This window comes from Podarcis filfolensis, assembly GCF_964270895.1.
Source record: "Podarcis filfolensis genome assembly, chromosome: 6".
In the NCBI taxonomy this organism is placed as follows: domain Eukaryota; kingdom Metazoa; phylum Chordata; class Lepidosauria; order Squamata; family Lacertidae; genus Podarcis; species Podarcis filfolensis.
In genome coordinates this window covers 30331885-30350973 of record NC_139609.1, presented here as the reverse complement: position 1 = coordinate 30350973, position 19089 = coordinate 30331885, and the positions used below count along the sequence as shown (strand labels likewise).

Sequence of the window (19089 nt, the reverse complement as noted above, 5' to 3'; positions counted from 1 at the left end):
CACAATATTGGGGAGGGATGAAATCATAGCATGTCTAAGGCTGGAAGACATGATAAAGGCCACTATGTTCCCCTCCCTAAAGATAAAGCCATTCAGTCACCACAGGAGTCTCCCACCTCCCCAGCCATTTCAACACAAGCAAACCCACACAACACAATTCGGCATACACAGAACCGGTGTAAATCATCAGCAATATCTCCAAAAGACAAGACAGGAGCCATATTTCCATGGCACAGCACATGCCTTGCATGCAGAAGGTTCAGGGTTCAATCCTTGGCATTCCCAGTGAGGAAAAAATTCTTTTCTATTGCTACCAGGATACTTTTTCAAGCAAGAGACTACCAATTGAACCTGGAGCTTTTCTGCACATGAAGAATGTATTCTATGACTTAGCTAGATTGCCCACCATCCCATCTTATTTTCTCAGAACTCTGATTTACACGAGCACCGTTGAACATATTGAAACGAGATTTGTGTTGATCTAGCACCATTTTCTGAACAATGTAGCTAGGGTTATTAGGCTTTCCAGATACAGATTCAGATGGAGCTTCAAGCCAAGAAAGGGTATTTCCACACTTGCTTTTGATGTCTGCTTTAACACAACTCTGACTTTGGCACAGTTCTGATTTGTATCCAACAATAAAACATAAATCTTTTCCTCCAATCTGCAAATCCCCCAGTATAAACAAGCTACCTGTAGTTTATTACTGAAAACATTCAGGAGAGACTTAAATTTTATGTCACGAGTACAAGAATATCGGCAAGATTTCAAACATTTGTGGAGAGGGCTCTCAAAAAATTAAACTAGTTACCTTTTCCCCACGTTTTGCTTGTCCTGGGGAGAATCCTGGATCACCTTTGGGACCCTGTGGTTGAGAAATTAAAAAAAGAGTTAAAAACAACAACAACATATGATTGCTATCATTACTTAGGAGATACAAATAATTTGCTTCAACATGGTATAATGTCTAAAACGTGCCCAGGATTTTAACTGCTTTTATATCTACTTTGTTTGTATGTTTACTGTTGCTACGATAATTGTTTTTGATCTGTTTTATATTTGTTTCATGTTCTCTTTTGTAAGATACCTTGAAAATCTAATTAATAAAATTACGATTTTTTTAAAAAAAATGGTATAATGGAAATCAACTAATTAAGTAGGCCATTGTGTCCCAAAATTAATGCCATACATCAATGGTTTTACACATGCATTTACCATGTCAGAACCTCTGGAGTTTTTTTTTTTTAATGGATGACTTGGGTTTCACATCTACAAGAATGCAGCAAAGTATATATTTCTGGCCTCTGCAAACTAGTTTAAGCTTAACCAATATAGTACCAGAAATTATCTGAAACACACATTTCGTCATAGTTGTTGAATAGGCAACATGGTAAAAGAACATGCAAAATGGTTCTGTGGCTGCAATCCCAAACACAGTTGCAAGGAAATAGGCCCCATTGAACACAATAAGCAAATCTGAATAAGACTACACCATTAAGTCTCTACATATTATTACAATTGGAAGAACAGGGGTGATTAAAAAGTGTTCAGCACCCTGAATCAGTATGTCAAGACCTACAAATTATTAGTAGTAATTTGAGCAGCAACTGGCACTGAGGCAACACTAGCTCTCCATGGAGCTACAACTTTCTCAATGTGAGTTTTGGTGATACAGTCACCAGTTACCAGGCAGAAGCAACATCTGATAAACAACAGGCACAATGCCTGCACTACATTCAATGATGTTTGGTCCGAATTCTAATTCTCATTGGGTATTTTTATTTTATTTTTAAGATGCCACTACTCATATATTGATAAAAGTGCTGTGGGTGCCAGCCCAAAATGGCTGCCATGGGCAACCAAACTAGAGGTGCTGACAGTGACTACTGTCACAAAAAAGCACTGCCTATTCTGGATGTCTCTGGTGTTTTTTCCCCATTCCTTCTCTCATTCACTAACTAACTCAAATCACCATTCTTCACTTTTTCTTCTTCTGTTATTTCCTGGGTTTGGGTCATAGAAGGAGAAGTATATGTAGCTTTGTTTTGCATTCTAATAATATATATATGCCATGACATGTTCCGTTTTGTATACGTCCAAATCCTGAAAAAAGGCAGCTGATGGATTTTGTCAGTACTAAAGAGGGGAAAAACCCCTGAAGGATATAGTAATAATGTCAATCAAAAAACAGTAAAGGATGAGAAGGAACATCACAACTTGCTTCCTGCTCCCTCCTATAGCAGGCAAAGTGCCAACATCCAGGTTTCAACCTCGCATTAACCAGTTTATTTATTTTAGGCAACAGACCAGAAATAAGACCAAAAATAAAACTATACAATGCACCATAATCTTACACGCATGATAGCAAATGACCTAAGTAACCCCTGAAAGTTTTAACCTCAGTCAGCTGTCAATAAACAGGGGGCAGCAATGAAATGGAAGGTAATGGGACTCGGCTCTTTGTACATTTAGTTTGCCCTAGAATGGTTTGTTCAGATGAGAGGAACTATGTGTGTCTGCCTGAGCAACAGCTAGTCTCTGAACTCCATTCACGATTTGCAGTATCTCATAGCTTGCAAACTGACAGTTTGCTCCAGTCAAAGGGAAGCGGCATTAAACAGATGTCTCTAAAACAATAGCTATCACCTCTCATTGCCTTCACACAGAAGGGGGGCGGGCGATGCTTGTACAAATGAAATGAAAATACTGAGCTTTCACAAATGTTGGATTTTTTGCAGTAGAAGAAAAAACAGGGGTGGTGGTGTTTTTCAGCACATTAATAGTAGCTGAATAATGATGATGTTGTGTGGCACCATGCCAATAAACTCCCAAAAATCAACAACCAGCAACTATACCATTATAAATTATTATAATTTTTATTATTGGTAAGTGCAGAAAGGCCTAGTGTGTAGGTTCTTCTTCCAATTCTTTGCTAATGAATCATCCATGTAATCTACCACCCAGCTGCTATTTTGCCATTATTTATTTATTTATTAGATTTGTATACTGACCCTTATCGAAAGATTTGCCATGCATATAAGATATATAGCCACTGAAGACTAATGTGTTAAATAATTAATGTGTGAATGATTAATAAATAACTACCCTTGGACTAAGAATTCAGCAGGAATTGGGATTTCAAAAGACACAAAAACCCCATGGAGCAAGTACAAAGCAATTCTTGCTTTCTGAACTAATTAAGTACAAAAAAACAAACAAACACACGGTAATGTTAGAACCAACAAAGCCTTAAACACTGGTTTTGGTGAAGCCAACGTTTCGCCTCAAAATAAGAGCGACCTTGTCACTGAAAAAGAACGTCATAGCATATGTCCAACAAGCAGCTTGCAACGGCTTCTGATTGGTCTGTCTATATTTTAACTCACCGTATAACCCACACAGATAGAACTAGTGAACTTTACATATTCCACTTACCTGCTCTTAAAACACCAGATGCTAATAAGAGGGCGCCCCAACAATCATGGGCTACTTTGTTTTACAATGTCAAACTGTGAGAGCCTTATTTGATATATTTTCTTGGCCCGGGGCAATTTTTAACACCTGTCACTACAGGTCAGATTCCTGCCATGAGGAATCACACTAAAACAAATCATGGTTGGGGCTGCGTTTCCCCCCACCCCACCCCCTCCAACGTATCTATCAAACTGTTATAACTAAATATGAGCTGAAGGCATTCCACAACGGCACAAATCTGTCCAAAACTATTTACATAGCTTGCGCTCCTCTGGTTTGAGTTCGGAGTCGCTTACTAGGCCTTAATCCATCAAAGCTTAATATTGTCTTTCCAGTTTAACCACCACTGAATCTTTGACGCAATTTGGTGACGTTTTCCATCTGAAACGGTTCTCACTTACAAAAATTAATGATGACTTAAAGGAGCAAAATCCATATCAATATTTAATTCTTTGGGCATTTTTAAAAATTCTACAGTACTGTCTGCTTGCACTCAGTCTTGCACTTCTGTTTACAAGCTATATTTGCTGAGAACCATTTATAGTCAGGACTTCATTTATAAACCAAATACATGACTCTCATTAATTTCTGTGCAAGCAGGTTTTAACCATTCCAAACTTGGACATATCAAAAGAGCATTGGATTCACACAGTATTTTGTTTATGTGTTAGCATACCTTGGGACCAGGCAGCCCCGGCAGCCCTGGGTTCCCATGTGGACCTGGAATACCCTACAGAAAGTGAGAGGAAAGGTTACACAAAATAGTAAGAGTAAAGGAGTGCTTTGTGTAAAAAATAACAAACAGCCGTTCTGAAAGATCATTAGTTCAATAGTCAATAGTGTAGGGGGGGTTTCTCCAAAAAAAGCCCCAAACAAGTTAATAACCCGCTAACGGCCTTATTCCCTATATTATTTAGTTGCTATTACTGTGATTATTATGGTTAAGATTATCCTCCCTTTCTCCATTGAACAGACCCAATAAAACAGTTCTCAATAAAAAAAAATCATTTAAACTATCTCTACTTTACCTTTCTACCTGAAATACCCAGCCAGCCAATGAAACGTACTCAAATAAAAATGCAGTAATAATAAAAAATTTAAAAAGAAAAATCCTAATAAAACACATCAGGTGAACTGCAGCAAAATAATAGTTATCGAAAGTTTCTCCCTTCTCCCCTCTCAGACTGAATGCCAACTCAAAACTAGTTAAACGTTGAAAGAACATAGGACATCTAGCAAATGTCTCTGGAGAGGGAAGCCTGAGAGATACCACTGAGAAATAGTTGTTCCTATACACCATTCACAGAGCTTCTTACAGCACGAGCAACTGATTCAGGGCCTTGTTTGATAAGCATAGTAAAATGGACATGCTGAATATTTGCAATATTTCATGTATTAAAGCAATACAAATAGATGAAGAAAATAAAAAAATATATAGCAGCATATCCACAGAGGTCTTCTCTGGAATATGATTCAGCAATATATGATTTCTTTACCGCTGCCTGATTGGGTTGGATTTTTATACAATGAAGTTTGTTTGTTTGTTTTAGACTGTTGCTTTCCCCTGTTTAGCTATTCTTTGTTTAACTGGTGAATAGAGTTGTACAATAAATAAAAGAAAAACAGGCAAAGCAGGGTTATTCCATTCACACAATTGGCCCTCCTTGACTAACAAAGTAGGGCCTAAGTGAGGCCGCCATGTTTATGGCACCCTCAACTGTCAAGTCAGTAGAGAGACCAACCTCTTGCTCAGCCCTTGTTTCAGTCTCTCAGTCTACCCTCAGCTATTTCTACATATTCTCTTCCAATACGCAAATGGCTGGTTTATGTGGCCCTGCATCATCACCCTGCTCAGCAAGATCCTAGTGATTTATTTAACTTTCAACTTGGCCCCCACCGCGTTAAGTAATAGATAATGAAGTAGCAGCAGTAGTGGGTGGGAGGGTAGGATTGCTAAGTCGCCGCTGAAAGCTGGATAGAAAAGGGGGCAACAGTGAAGTGCAAAAGTGCCTGAGGAGCCAACCTGCCATTCTTACTGGCACGGTGGCACTGAGACACCCCCTCCCCTTCTCTGCCCAAGTAGTACCAACTCAGTCAGAGAGCGGTCAGATGAATGGCACAGCCCCACCACACTAGCCGGGACTGAGTAATAGTAATGTAATATATTATCATTATCATTATCGTTATCATACCGCTTTATATTTTTCAAGGGGGGAAAAACCTCAAAGGGGCTCACAATCTACATTAAAACATCAAATGGAAGAAGCCGAAATAAAACATCAATGAAGAAAGTCAAACACAAAGCAACACAAGTTAACGAAAAATATATTTTAACATTTCAGAGAAAACCTTGCTAAAGGAAGTCAAATGTAAGATGTGCACTTAAAACACAATTAGCAAGAGAATGATAAATTATCAGAGGTTCAACATGTTGTATATTTCCCCCCAGTAAAAATAAAATATAAATATAGAGAGAGGGGTCAGCAGGAAGTGTTCTGCTCCTACCCAAATAGAAGTGTGTGGATGAAAAGTAGAACCCCATAGTTCTATTGGTAATGTATATAAATATAAGTATATGTTTGAACAGAGGTGCTATTCAAACATATTCAATTCAGTTTCTGGATATGTTTCACTTATGCTAGTTCAAGTAACTTTCCACACACTCGTGCAAGTCTTGATTTATGAAAATGAGATGAAATAATCAAGTCCCAGTGATTTCAGCAACACCAAATTCCAGATCATTATGCTAATCCAGAAAGATTAATTAATCCATGTGCAGAAACACGCTCCTTTGTATAGAGGCCACCTGTTAGGAATGGGTCCAAATGCAATGGGAGTGCTGTGGAGTTCTGCGCCATGTGCGTTTCTGCACCACATATGCTCAGCCCAAATAATCAGTCAGTGCAGCCAACTCTGATACTGCTGAACCTTGTTGGAATCTTTTTTCTCTTCCCTCTCCTTACAGCAGTTAATAAGGGCTGCCAAAATTGACACCTTCAGTCATTTGGCAAGGAGATCTTCACATGCAGCTTGCCAATACACATGGGAATCTCTGCATCAGTGCCATTGTTTACTTGATGAGTTAGTTTTTGCTAATTATAACATGCTGAAAGGTACTTCTTAAATATGTCAACACATTTGCAACTAACGGTCTTGCCATTGGAACGTCAAAATGTTGGTCACACCATTTGTGACATATTCAGGTAAATTTTAGGGATTTTTAAAGGAAATTTCAGGGATAACCCAGGGATGTACAAGAGAAAAAGCACTGGTGGAAAAAGTTCATAAAGTGCTATAACTTGCAGTTTCAGAAGTGGGGAGTGTTATTCTAAAATAAAGTAACCTTGGAGTTTGTAACATACTCAGAACTGCATTGTTAAAAACAGCCACTCTTGAATAGGCAAAAAACAAGATCAAGTAAACAGCTGTCAAATGCTTCAGAATTTTTTGACTTGTCTTGCTTTGTGTGAAATCATCAAAGCGTCCTTTAACTTCATTTTCATGTGAGAAATTCCATAAACCGGTGAGGTTTTATTTTAGGTTAGAAATGGACAGAAATACGTAACTTTAACTAAAGGCATCTCCACAATGACTGGACTACTAAAGTGGCTGCATATTGACCCAACTGGGCAAAGGATACAAATCAAAGATTAATGTTTAATGGATAAGCAGGATACTTATTTAATGGATCTCCTTTCCCCACATTTTAGGTCCTCATTCCCTCCTTCTCCACTTAAGAGCATAAGTTTATAAGAGGGCGCTTCCAATCCAGTATCCTTTTCTCACAGTAGCAAACCAGATGCCCATGGAAAATGTATTTCATTAAGAGCCTACTTCCTCTAATAATTTGACCACTGCCCCAAGAGTTGCCCAAATATTCAAAGCTCTCAGAGACAAAAACTACCAAATATTGCATTAGGTCAGGTAGGCCACATTATGTGCTTTAATGGAACTTTGCTTAATTTCTATAATTGCAAAATGAGCTGCACTGAAACAGAATTTAGGCTTTTCTTTTGAAAGGGTGCAATCCTGGGTATTTCAAGGGGTATTTAGAAGGGGTAGAATTTTCTTGCAGTCGTTCAAAGTATGACTGCATTATCCTGCTAAGAAGGTACACTATATATTCCTAAAGCAGCTTTTCCTCTCTCCAGCTGTGGATAATTCCTCCTTCATTGTTTTTTACTCTCTAGCTCTGGAATGCAGTGATCTAGGAAGCCCACTCCCCTTCATTCCAACAACCAAATGAACATGACCTTTAGGTTGCAGAGTCACAGACGATGAGAAGACTGAAAAACATAAGGATTAGTGTAGCAGCAAACCAACGTTCAGTGGAAGTGCAAAGCAAAAAGTACTGCTTTGTCTATTTCTTATTTCAACACATGCCATATCATGATAATTAACAACAAAGCTTTCTGCACTTAATTTGTTATGAGCGTATGAGAAGAGTCAGAGTTATTGCGTCCCATTTGATCATTAACGATCATGTTTTAGGAACAACAGATCAGCCTTTACTTACCCTCGGACCTCTTTTCCCTGCTGGACCAGGTAATCCTGGAGAACCTTGGGGTCCCTAGAGGCAAACAAACAAACAAACAAACAAACAGGTTAAAGCTAACATCAAACAAATGAGTGAACTCTGGTGACAAGTGTAACTAAACACATCCTATTTCGACAACATTTAGACACATTGAATTGCATGAGATTATTTTTACTGTGTGTTCTTTGAAAGAGGAAAAGGCATTGCTGGACATAACCACTGCAGTGTTTCTCACCATCCCTAGCTATTGGCCATGATGGCTGGGACTGATGAGAGTTGTAGTCCAAAACATCTGGACGCCACCATATGGAGATTAAGATTGTGAAATGTTTAATCATAGAATCACAGAACTGAGTTGGAAGGGATCCTGAGCATCATCTAGTCCAACCCCTGCAATGCAGGAAACTCAACTAGATTATACATGGCAGGTCGCTATTCAACCTCTGCTTAAAAGGTCCATTTGCAGCTTTTAAATCTGTGAACATCTACCCCCCTTTTAAAGATGCCACAGGGATAAGAAAAACCAAATTTCTGAATTGTGAAAGTTAGTACAGAACCACAGAATGAAGATCACATTCTTCTCTCATCCCAACCCAAATCCCACTCTTGCAAAACAAGGACCAATGACTGGAAGCTGCCCAAGAACAACTGTGCATATACATCTGCATTATCAGTCTTTGTGTCCCTTCTTTAAGAGGGATATTGTCATTTTCTGCCCAGGACTCTTGGTCACTTCTTACTCTTGTGGAGATCTATCCCTGAGCAGCAGCAGCAGCAGCTCTATGCAAGATGAAGCAGAGATTAAGAGCCCCAACTGGGAATGGGGAGCAGGTGGCAATTCAACAGTACAGCAGTGCCTGCATAAGGTTCCAAGTTCAAATCCCTGACATCTTCAACAAAAAGGATTAGGTAGCTGGAACTACCCAAGGGAGGGCACTCCATAGGGGAGATGCTACTACCAAGAAGATGCGTTTCTGTGCAGTCACCAAGTGACAATCCAGTGGTCGTCAAATGACCACAAAGTTTTCTCAGAAGGTCTTATGAATTGCCAGGGAGGTGTGTCTGCAAGGTCCCTGGTGGTTCAGGGTTTCAGCAGCAAAACAAGCCCATCAGTAGTGGGTTAGATGGACCAAATGGTTTGACTTGCTCTAGGGCAGCTTTCTCCTAGTTGAAACGCCTGCTTGATCCTGCAAGAATCTACCCTGCAGCAGCAGAGAGCGGGCATCTACTCTCCTGCTCCATCCCTTCCATTCTAGTACATATGTGATCTGGTTTAGAACAGAGGACAAGAGCCTATAACAATACCAGGCAAACTGCTTCCTTCTCCCACTCCCCCCGCCCCCCAATTGCTGCTCCTGGCATGGCTACGTGTCTGCACAACTAGCTTCAGGTACTAGGGCAGCCTTGGTGGTCTCTGCTAGAATGCATATACCAGTAACAGGTCTCTTACAAAGCCAACTTGAATCTTCCTCAGTGGGATGCCCAGGCAACAGATTTTAGGCAAAGACTAGTGTTACAAACGTTTGGTAAAGATGTTGACAGAGTAGGAGGAAGGTGAACTGAATTAGCTATGCTACTTTAACTCAATAGCGGAACAGAAAGGGAGCTGAAATTCATTTTTGGCCATCAACAATCACGTACTATTGCTATGTACACTATAAATCTCAGCGAAACATCTGGTTTCTCCATTAGTTTGTTTGCTTTTAATTTTTCGAACATCTCTGATCATGCTTTCTGCACGTGGCTGCAAGAAGTAACACTGCTATGCAGAATTCCGCCGTCTGGATTTCTAGCAAATACACATTACATACAAAACAAAAGCTATAGTTGCAAGCTGCCTTAAAACGTTTCTGTTTTCAGTGTTCCTGAATAAACTAAAGCCCTAGAGCTGAAACAAACATTCTTCACATCTCTCTCTCTCATATTTAGAGATACATTGCTACACTTTAAAATGATTCTGTCGAGAAATTCAAATAACACAAAAAACATAATTACATGTAGAATATATCACAAAAGCTTTCTGAAAATGATTATTTAAATAGCTGCTGTTCATTTAACATTGACTTTTAAATAGTCACTTTTCTGGTTGCCTGTGGATCAAATTAGAGATTTCATCCTGTGGTTGTAAAGTGACATGATGCTAAAAAGACTTAACTGAAAAGCAGCTTCTGTCCCTTAAATTTATTCAGTCTGCATGCATAAAAACACAGGGAAACCATTGGGGATATCCACTTTCTGTACTTTTCCCAGTACATAAACGCACACATCATCTTGCACTGCAGATTAATAAGGTGTGCTCTTCTGACATAGGTATTAATAGGAAACTGGTACACAGGAAGGAGCACTCAGTGACTTAGGAGTGACAGAGTTGTATCTTCGTAAAACGGAGATGGACTGCATTGTTGGCAACAACAAAAAGTGTATTGTGTAACACTTAAAGCCTAACAAATGTATTTTGGCATAAGCTTTCACAAACTAGAGTCCAGTTTGTCAAAGGTTGATACACTGTTAGCAGTCTAGAAACCACATGAATCAGCAAAAAGGAGTGAAAACAGAAGGACTCATTTATTGGCAATTGTAGAATGGGAAGCAATTTATTGTAGGCCAGTAGGCCATGGAACTAAATATATTTAGCAACTGTCCTGATATCAAACAATGCAGACTTCTGACAAGTGGCTCAAAAGCCGCACAAAGTACCTGAACACAAAACTAGAGAATCAGAAACCTAGAATATGTGTGGGGTATCTTGGCCCCCACCAAACTACAACTCTCAGCCCCAGCCAGCATTGCCAATGTGATAGGGATGTTGAGATCTGTAGTTCAGCAACATGGGGAGGGGGGCAAAAGACTCCCTATACATGATCTAGCAGACTCCTGTAAGTTACATATCTATCTCAGAAATGATCCAATAAGGAGGGATCATGTGTACTGAATTGTCCTTATGCCTAAAATAACTTTCATTCCCAACACCAACTACAGGCAAATTAGGCAACCATGTCTCTGTGCCCTGTTTCGGCTCTCACCTTGCATCTAACTTTGGGCAACCACATTCACCTTTACAACAGCACTTTCATCCTCCATAGAAAATAACAAAAAAGGGTTCCCTGCCTATTTTCTGCCTTGTTCCCTATAGTGATAGCTCCTTGCACCTCCTTGAATGGGACAACTTCATTAGGATGAAGCAACTTCATCAGTTGGAAGAAGAAAAGACTACTCAAAGAAGAGTGGAATAACCTCATTATAGGTGTTACTTCATTAAGAATGTAATGAACCAGCCCTTAGAGCAGGTACCCTCTGCGTATTAAACCATGTTATAGATTAAACAACATTATCAAGATTAAGTTGGCAGATTCCCAGTGCCAAGTAAGTGTCTTATTTGGCATTGGCTATAAGGCTTCTAGCATTCAAACAGTGGAATGTCATAAATGAGAAAAGGTTCTAGCCTCTTCCTCTAACCTTCAGTTTAGTTCTCTGCCTCAACGTGTTTTTTCTGCAACCACAGTAACAAACCCTACTTTTATCAGAGACCACAATTTCAAGGTTATTTCTTATACCTCCAGCTTAAAGTACCAAACTGAAACCACAGGAAATTCCTGCGTTAATCTGTTGAGTCGCTATGGCTCAATTTGTTGAGTCAATATGGTGTATAACCTGCGAACTCCTGCTGCATTTTATTAAGGAACATAAACAAGACAACTTACCGGCGGCCCGGGGTCTCCTTTAGGCCCTCTCAGATTCTCGAGTTCAAACATCCTTTCCAATTCTTCATAGTCGTAATCGTAACCGTCAATATCAAGTTCATAACTGGTTTCTGCGTTGTAAGTGTCATCAATCGGAAATGTCCCTTCGTCCCTTGAACCAAGCTGGTTATCGAAAGGTGTGGAATCAGAAGCTCTATATGATGTTGTGTTTAAAACTTGCTGCAGCTCCACAGGTTCGTATGGATACTGCTTTGATGTGCCAGTTTTGGTTTTAGTCTGCTTTATGGAAAACAGCAGATCGGGATAGGTTTTCCTGCTTGTATCACCCGTGGCATTATCTGTAAGGTTTGGAGGCAATTTTGTGAGAGCCTGGAAGCCATCTTTCTTTTTGCTGGCATCTTGCTGAGGAATTTTCGATGCTTTCACAATTCCCTGGTCATCTGGTTCCGGTATAATTTCCAATGCAGTACCATTTCCTAATAAACGAGGTGTCAGGGGAGAGGTTGTCTCTAGGGGTTCTGGTGGCATGTGGACTGATGCACCATTGCTGCTACGAAGGTTTGATTCTCCTTTCCTTGTACTCAATGGCATGGAAACCGGTTGGGTTTCTTCATCCAACTGTTTGCTTGGCGGCACCCCAAGGGATGTGTCTGGAGGAATCGTTTGAGACCGGTATGTGTCAGCTTGACGACACTGTTGTTTCACATATTTACAATAGTTTGCCAAGGCTTGTGCGGAGGGGATAATGTCCAGCTGACAAATTATTCCTTCAAAGTTGACTGAATGGGAGTTCATCCTTCCTAAAGTAAACAAACTCTGCGAATTGAACGGCTGTACTTTAGAAATAGTCTCCCTGCTGAAGTGCTTTCTTCCACACTGAGTATACAGGGACACGGCTTTTTCCGTAACGTCAATAGCAAATGTGTGCCACTGCTCATCATGAACAGTGTAATCAAAATATACAGACTGCTTCCCTCCAGTATGCACCATTATCTTCCTTGGGAGCAACTGGACACCAAACTGCAGTCTATTTTTATTTCTAACACTGAAAAGAAAGGCATTGTTTACTGCGTAAGAACGTAAGCTAACCAAAACGGTGAACTGGGAGCCTATGTGTGATGCTATCACTTGAGAGACAGGCACCTCAATGGCTGCATTTGTGGACAAAACAACTCCTGAGGCACTTAGGTGAACCCCCTGAGGTAATGAAGTACGTGACAAAGGCTGTGCAGTCCCTGTTGATGGTTGATGAAGAGCTTGCCCACTTAGGCCTAAATGATGAAGAATATCTATGCCTAGGGGAGGAAAGAGAAAGGAAGGGGTGAGACAACTTCATTCTTAATTTTACTCAAATGCTTTATATTAACTCTGCGCTTATCCACACCTTCTTTTCCTCCACACTTTCCAGGCATGGTCCACACTTGAAGCACCACAAAAACCCACTCTTTAAAGCTGAATTGGAGCAAACAGAATTGCCATTTGTTCCAAGTGAGCAGCAAAGAGAGGGTTTTCCTAGCTCAAACACAGGATAGGAGAATGGCAGGTGTGGTATGAATTCATATGAATAATGTATGCCTAACAGTATTTCATAACAATATTTCATATGTATAACGAAGGCATCTCTCCTGGTTCTGTGGATGCCACCACAATATGTTATTTCCACATGGTTGACCATAACCTTGACCCTTGCACAAGGCTAACAATTCTACTAAGTGATCTTCCCAACTAGTTTCAAACATTAAAATTTCATCTAAGTCAATTTTGTTTTTGTTTTAAACAGGGCAACCCGCCCTCAAAATTTCAGAATTCTGCTGGTCTTACGACAACATTTTTCATCTGACTTCATAACTAGAAAGGCCTGCATTTGGTGAATATTAAACTGACAGGCAATTTTGGATTCTAAACCCTAGGAAAACAACAACAACAATGCAAGAATAGCTTTGACCAGGCATCCCCAAATTCGGCCCTCCAGCTGTTATAGGACTACAACTCCCATCATCCCTAGCTAACAGGACCAGTGATCAGGGATGATGGAAACTGTAGTCCAAAAACAGCTGGAGGGCTGAGTTTAGGGATGCCTGGCTTTGCCAGATCAGGCTTGTAGCCCACCTAGTCCAGCATCTTGGGCTCACAGCAGCCAACCAGATGCCCATGGAGAGCTCACAAGCAGGATGTGAGCGCAACTGCACTCCCCCCTCCTGTGGTTTCCAGCAACAACTATTAAGAAGCATACCGTCTCCGAGTGTGAAGGCAGAGTATAGCCATTGTGTCTGGTAACTATTGATAATCTTGTCCTCCAAGAATTTGTCTAATCCTCTTTTAAACCCATCTAAGTTGGTGGCCATAATTGCCCCCAGTGGGAGCCCATTTCTTACTACAACTAAGCACTGTGTGAATAAGTACTTCCTTTTGACTGTCCTGAATCTTCCAACCTTGCGCTTCCTTAGATGCCCAAGAGTTCTATGGTTCTCCATGCCATACGTAATTTCAAACCACCTCTTACTAACCTTTTCTCTAGGATGTTCTCAACAATATTTTTACTACTAAAGACAGATTTCAATACAGTGGTACCTCGGGTTAAGTACTTAATTCGTTCCGGAGGTCCGTTCTTAACCTGAAACTGTTCTTAACCTGAAGCACCACTTTAGCTAATGGGGCCTCCTGCTGCCGCCGGAGCCCAATTTCTGTTCTTATCCTGAAGCAAAGTTCTTAACCTGAAGCACTATTTCTGGGTTAGCGGAGTCTGTAACCTGAAGCGTATGTAACCTGAAGCATATGTAACCCGAGGTACCACTGTACTGCATTAAGAATTCCACAAAATATGCATCATAGTTTCTTTCACTGACACTGAATGAGAAGCTGTGAAACGATGTAAGATTTCTCACCACCACAAAAAAATAAGGTACACCCTCTCCCCCCCCCCCAAGAAAAATCTCAGGAAGAAAATTTTCTCTCTCGTGCCCAGTAGTTTCTTATCAGAGAACTTTATTTCTATAGCAACCCAGTATGAGTTTGTACTACATGTTTAAACAAACTGAAAAGCTAAAGGGGTGAATGGCCATCTGTCATGCTTTAGTTGAGATTCCTACATTGCAGGGGGTTGGACTAGATGGCCCTCGGGGGGGGGTAGGTCACTTCCAACTCTAATCCAGCTCCCCCACCTCTTGCTCACTGATCTTGTGTTTGACACCTTCTATCTCCAACCTAGTTCATAGAAAAGAAATGGCCACCTACTTCTGACACATGGATCTGCCATTCTCACAACTAGTTTGGACCTGACATATTAAATGTTGCTTGGACTAATGTTAGCAGAATAGCAGCTCTGTGTTTAAGTCCCAAAAATGGCATTGCATCCTCATACACCTGGCGCCTAATCCTAAAAGCTGCTACGCCATCTCACAGTGTCAAAGCAGGAAGGGTATTTACATGATCAATTCCTCTTTGAGTTCTGAGAACAGCAGAATGTTACCTCAGGATTAAAGTGCTGATGAACGGTCAAGTCTCTGTCAGCATGAAAGCAAGTCGAAGCCAAAGCTAAGTCAAGAGAGTCCTTGAAACATAAGGATTTCCACAGACTTTACCAAGAAATTAGGTTTCATTTCCCAACTTGCCTTCCCTCTGTTTACCAAAGATATTACTAGCAAATGTTAAGAGCAGACACATCTTGGCTCCGGTTCCAGCAAAAGTGCTGGACATATGCACACAAATATCGAAGACATTTCTGGAAAGGTTTTTAAAAATTGGCACAGAATGCATACGTTTGACCGTGCTATGCATCTTGAAAATTAGTTACACACCTTGCAGTGGTTCTAGTCATGTTAGGGAGTGCACAATGGTGCCAAGTTTACAAATGGCAAGCAGCCGGCATGGCCTGAGGCACAGGAAGTCCTATCATTTGGGGTGGGGGGGTTAAACATCTGCCAACTCTTTTGGATGTCCAGCTGCAAAACAATTCACTTATTTAAGCTATAGTCTAATCTGCGGTAATTGTAGACTTGGTTATGGTACAGTGAGAAATCAATGTTACAAATTGAAGGCCAAAATCTTCCATGCATGATCATGGCTTAGCTGCAATTTTTTTTGTGTGTTTTTTTTTGTTTTTTTTTTTTTTTTGCTTTACAGAGGCCAAATCAAGCATAGATTGGGTTTTTCTGGGGCACAGTAGAAGTTTTGTTCCAAGTCTGATATGGTATTTTCCACTCTGTGGGGTGAGGGTAACCCTAATAAATGCTAAATTTAACATATCAATCTCTCCCTCTTCCAGGTAGCAAATTGCACTAGTAAGTGCTGACAGGATTCAAGACTAAACAAAATGAGAAACGTGTTGGGATGAGGGGACCAAACTTTGCAGAAATAAGTACAAAAAAGGGACATCGCTGGTTAGTAGCTGGCTGGCATCGTGAGAAAGAGTGTCCCACGCTGCAACATTTTGTTTTATTATGTATTTCATTTTTCAATCACTTATTATGACTCTCAAAGTGATTTCACAATATAATATTAAACAACTGCCTTTTCCTTTTATCTATTTTTTAAAAACCCAATTACATGCATAAAAGCCAATTTTAAATCCAATAAAGATATTGACTAGATACTTACTAAGATATTTTCATACTACTCTGCACCACAACTAGTCAGAGGACAGTTTACAAAAAATAATAATAATAAGGTAAACCAAAAACATAATACATAATAAGCAAAAGAATTAAAATTATTACGTAAACAATTACATATGGTTAAATTTAAGTTTTAAACTGAAAATGTTATTTTCAGAAGGGTCAGGAATACATTTATACAGGGTTCCACCCCCCGGAAAATGTTTCCAGAAAATTTTCATATACAAATTAGGGTAACTTGCACAGGAAAATTTTCTGATGGCCTGATCCACCCTGTTTATTTTTAGTTGTATTTAGTCAACAAAGCTAAAAACTATCAAACTGACCAGCTAGCCTAGCATTTATTTGCAACTGGCATCTATTCATTGTTACTGATGGACTTATGAAACAGATTTTTCTCCACCTCACATCACTGTGAGATCAGCAGTGGAGGCAAACAGAGGTTTCCTGAAGAATTAAGATATAGTCCTCTCTGAAGGTGGAAGGTGTTTCTCTGAAACAAACGTGGGAGCTGAGTGCAGGGTGGGGATCAAAGGTGGGCAAGCTACCCCAGAAGGAGCATGATGTGCCCCCCACTAGAGGTACTACCCGTCCCCTAACACCCCATACACCCCACTAAAGGTATGTTTCTGATTAAGAGCACAGTGTTTCGATCCCGCAAAAGCAGAAAGCAGATTATTCCTCCATGTGGCCAGCTATGAATGTGCAAGCAAGCTTTGGGATGTGAGGGCAATCACCTCAAAGCAACGACCCACACTGCTTCGGGCAGGCCTTTGAGCCTGAGGCAAATGTGCGGAAAGCTATAACCACGTCATCCGCACTGCTCAAAAGCTCCTTCTAAATATAACAGTGTTCAAAGACACTTAACAGAATGCATTCTTTTGGAGCGCATGTAATCCACTTGCTTTCTCCTCATTCCAGCGGCCATTCCCCCCCCCCCGCCCCCCATTAATGATCAGTTATTCCTTCCCGCACACAGATGTCGGCATCTGATTTCATTTACTCTCTAAATTAAAAAAAGAAGAAAGAAATCAAAGGATAGGCAATCTCCTTGCAACATATATTTATGATTTGTCATCTTGAAAATGGCTTGTTTCAAGTCCAGGAGAGACTTTCTTCTATGCTTGCCTGCAGACTCCCATTAATCATTCCCCTAAATCATAGGGGGATAAGGATAAGAGGGCTGCATCTTATCCCTCAAACACCCCATGCATTGTCAAGGAAGCATAGTCAGGGAAGCCATCAAACTCTTTTTCTCCCTATATGTGCCACATGTCTCCAGTTTTTCCTGTATTTTGAAAGTTTTCTATTCCAAATAACCTAAGAAATCCAGATGCCCAATGACAGAACAGGTTTTCAGCCCATCACATCTAAAGGGCTTGAGGTAAGCAATAATGCTTTGAACAACACAGGTGCGTGTGATAAATTCAAGAGCGGCAGAACAATTCAAGAGCGGCAGAAGGAATACAAAGAACGATGAAGCTACTCCGCTGTTTCTTCAGGTTTCTTAAATGGCATCCCTACCATCACCACAATGCAAGTCACTTTTGAAACACAGAGAAGTCTACTGTTCAGTTTTAGAAAAACAACAAATTGCATAAGCCCAAATCCTTGGTGTTGCTAAACCAGCCTTCCGCATCTTGGCCAAATACTAACTACAGCCATTGCCAGCAGATATGATGGGTAAAATCTTCAGAAGAACGTAACTTAAGAGTCAGTGAGTTGAAATACCTGTTCGGTCATGAAGCCCACCAGGTGAGCCTGAACCACTCACAATTTCTCAGGTTGGTCTACCTCAACAGGGTTATTGTGAGGATAAAATGGAAGGGGGCATTGGAGGAAGGGCATGATGAAAAGAAGCAAAATTTTGTACTCTCCATAGTGTGTGTCAGACGACTGTAAACTGGCTCAGGATCTCATTGGCTAATATTGCAAATGAATGATCAATCTCGATAGGGGTCAGATTCCCAGGAACAGCAAGTTTCACAAACTTTTTGTAAGTCTTGTGAAGAAGCAGGAGATGGGAAGGTGGTGACATCATCGCCCTAAGATGGCACCTTGAGCCAATTCTCTGTCACCCTGAGCTATACACATAAATATAAACACGAACGCGCGCGCACACACACTTCCCAATACTTAAAACTTTTAAATCTGCTAGCTTTTGATTTGCAATGCTTGCTGGAGTGTGAATATCCAAAACCAACTACCTTTCTTAGGTGCCCTGACTTAAAAAACCTGGAGCTGCCAAGCTGCAAAAAGCGATGACAAAATTTGCAGTTGAATAGTCTCCCAGAGCAGCTTCAAGATATCAACAAGACAGTCCTCAAGTTTAAAATCCAGAAGCTATGGCACAAAAGGAAATGAGATTGGTAGGGATGGTTGGGGGAAAGGAACTTCCTAAATGTAGAAAGCTAACCGTCAGGGAGAAAGGTTCTAGCTTAGTTGTTGTGTCTCCCTGACATGAAACTTTTCAGTGAGCAGGATGTTTGTCCTCCATACAACAAAACTACAGTGGTACCTCGGGTTACAAACGCTTCAGGTTATAGACTCCGTTAACCCAGAAATAGTACCTCAGGTTAAGAACTTTGCTTCAGGGTGAGAACAGAAATCGCGCAACAAAGGTGCGGCAGCAGCGGGAGGCCCCATTAGCTAAAGTGGTGCTTCAGGTTAAGAACAGTTTCAGGTTAAGAACGGACCTCCAGAACGAATTAAGTTCTTAACCCGAGGTACCACTGTACTAGAAGACCAGTGTGGTAAAGGCCA

The 19089-nt window shown here is 40.6% G+C and overlaps 1 protein-coding gene across 1 annotated transcript in view; it reads right to left on the bottom strand.

Annotated features, from left to right (window-relative positions):
* The window catches only part of COL24A1 (collagen type XXIV alpha 1 chain), a 168085-nt gene that overhangs the window by 131228 nt on the left and 17768 nt on the right, over nucleotides 1-19089 (bottom strand). The window contains exons 3-6 of the mRNA XM_083620538.1: nucleotides 11714-13008; nucleotides 7992-8045; nucleotides 4152-4205; nucleotides 813-866 (exon numbers count right to left, since the gene is read on the bottom strand). Coding sequence (XP_083476664.1) covers nucleotides 813-866; nucleotides 4152-4205; nucleotides 7992-8045; nucleotides 11714-13008 — 1457 coding nt within the window. The remainder of the gene's footprint in view (nucleotides 1-812; nucleotides 867-4151; nucleotides 4206-7991; nucleotides 8046-11713; nucleotides 13009-19089) is intronic.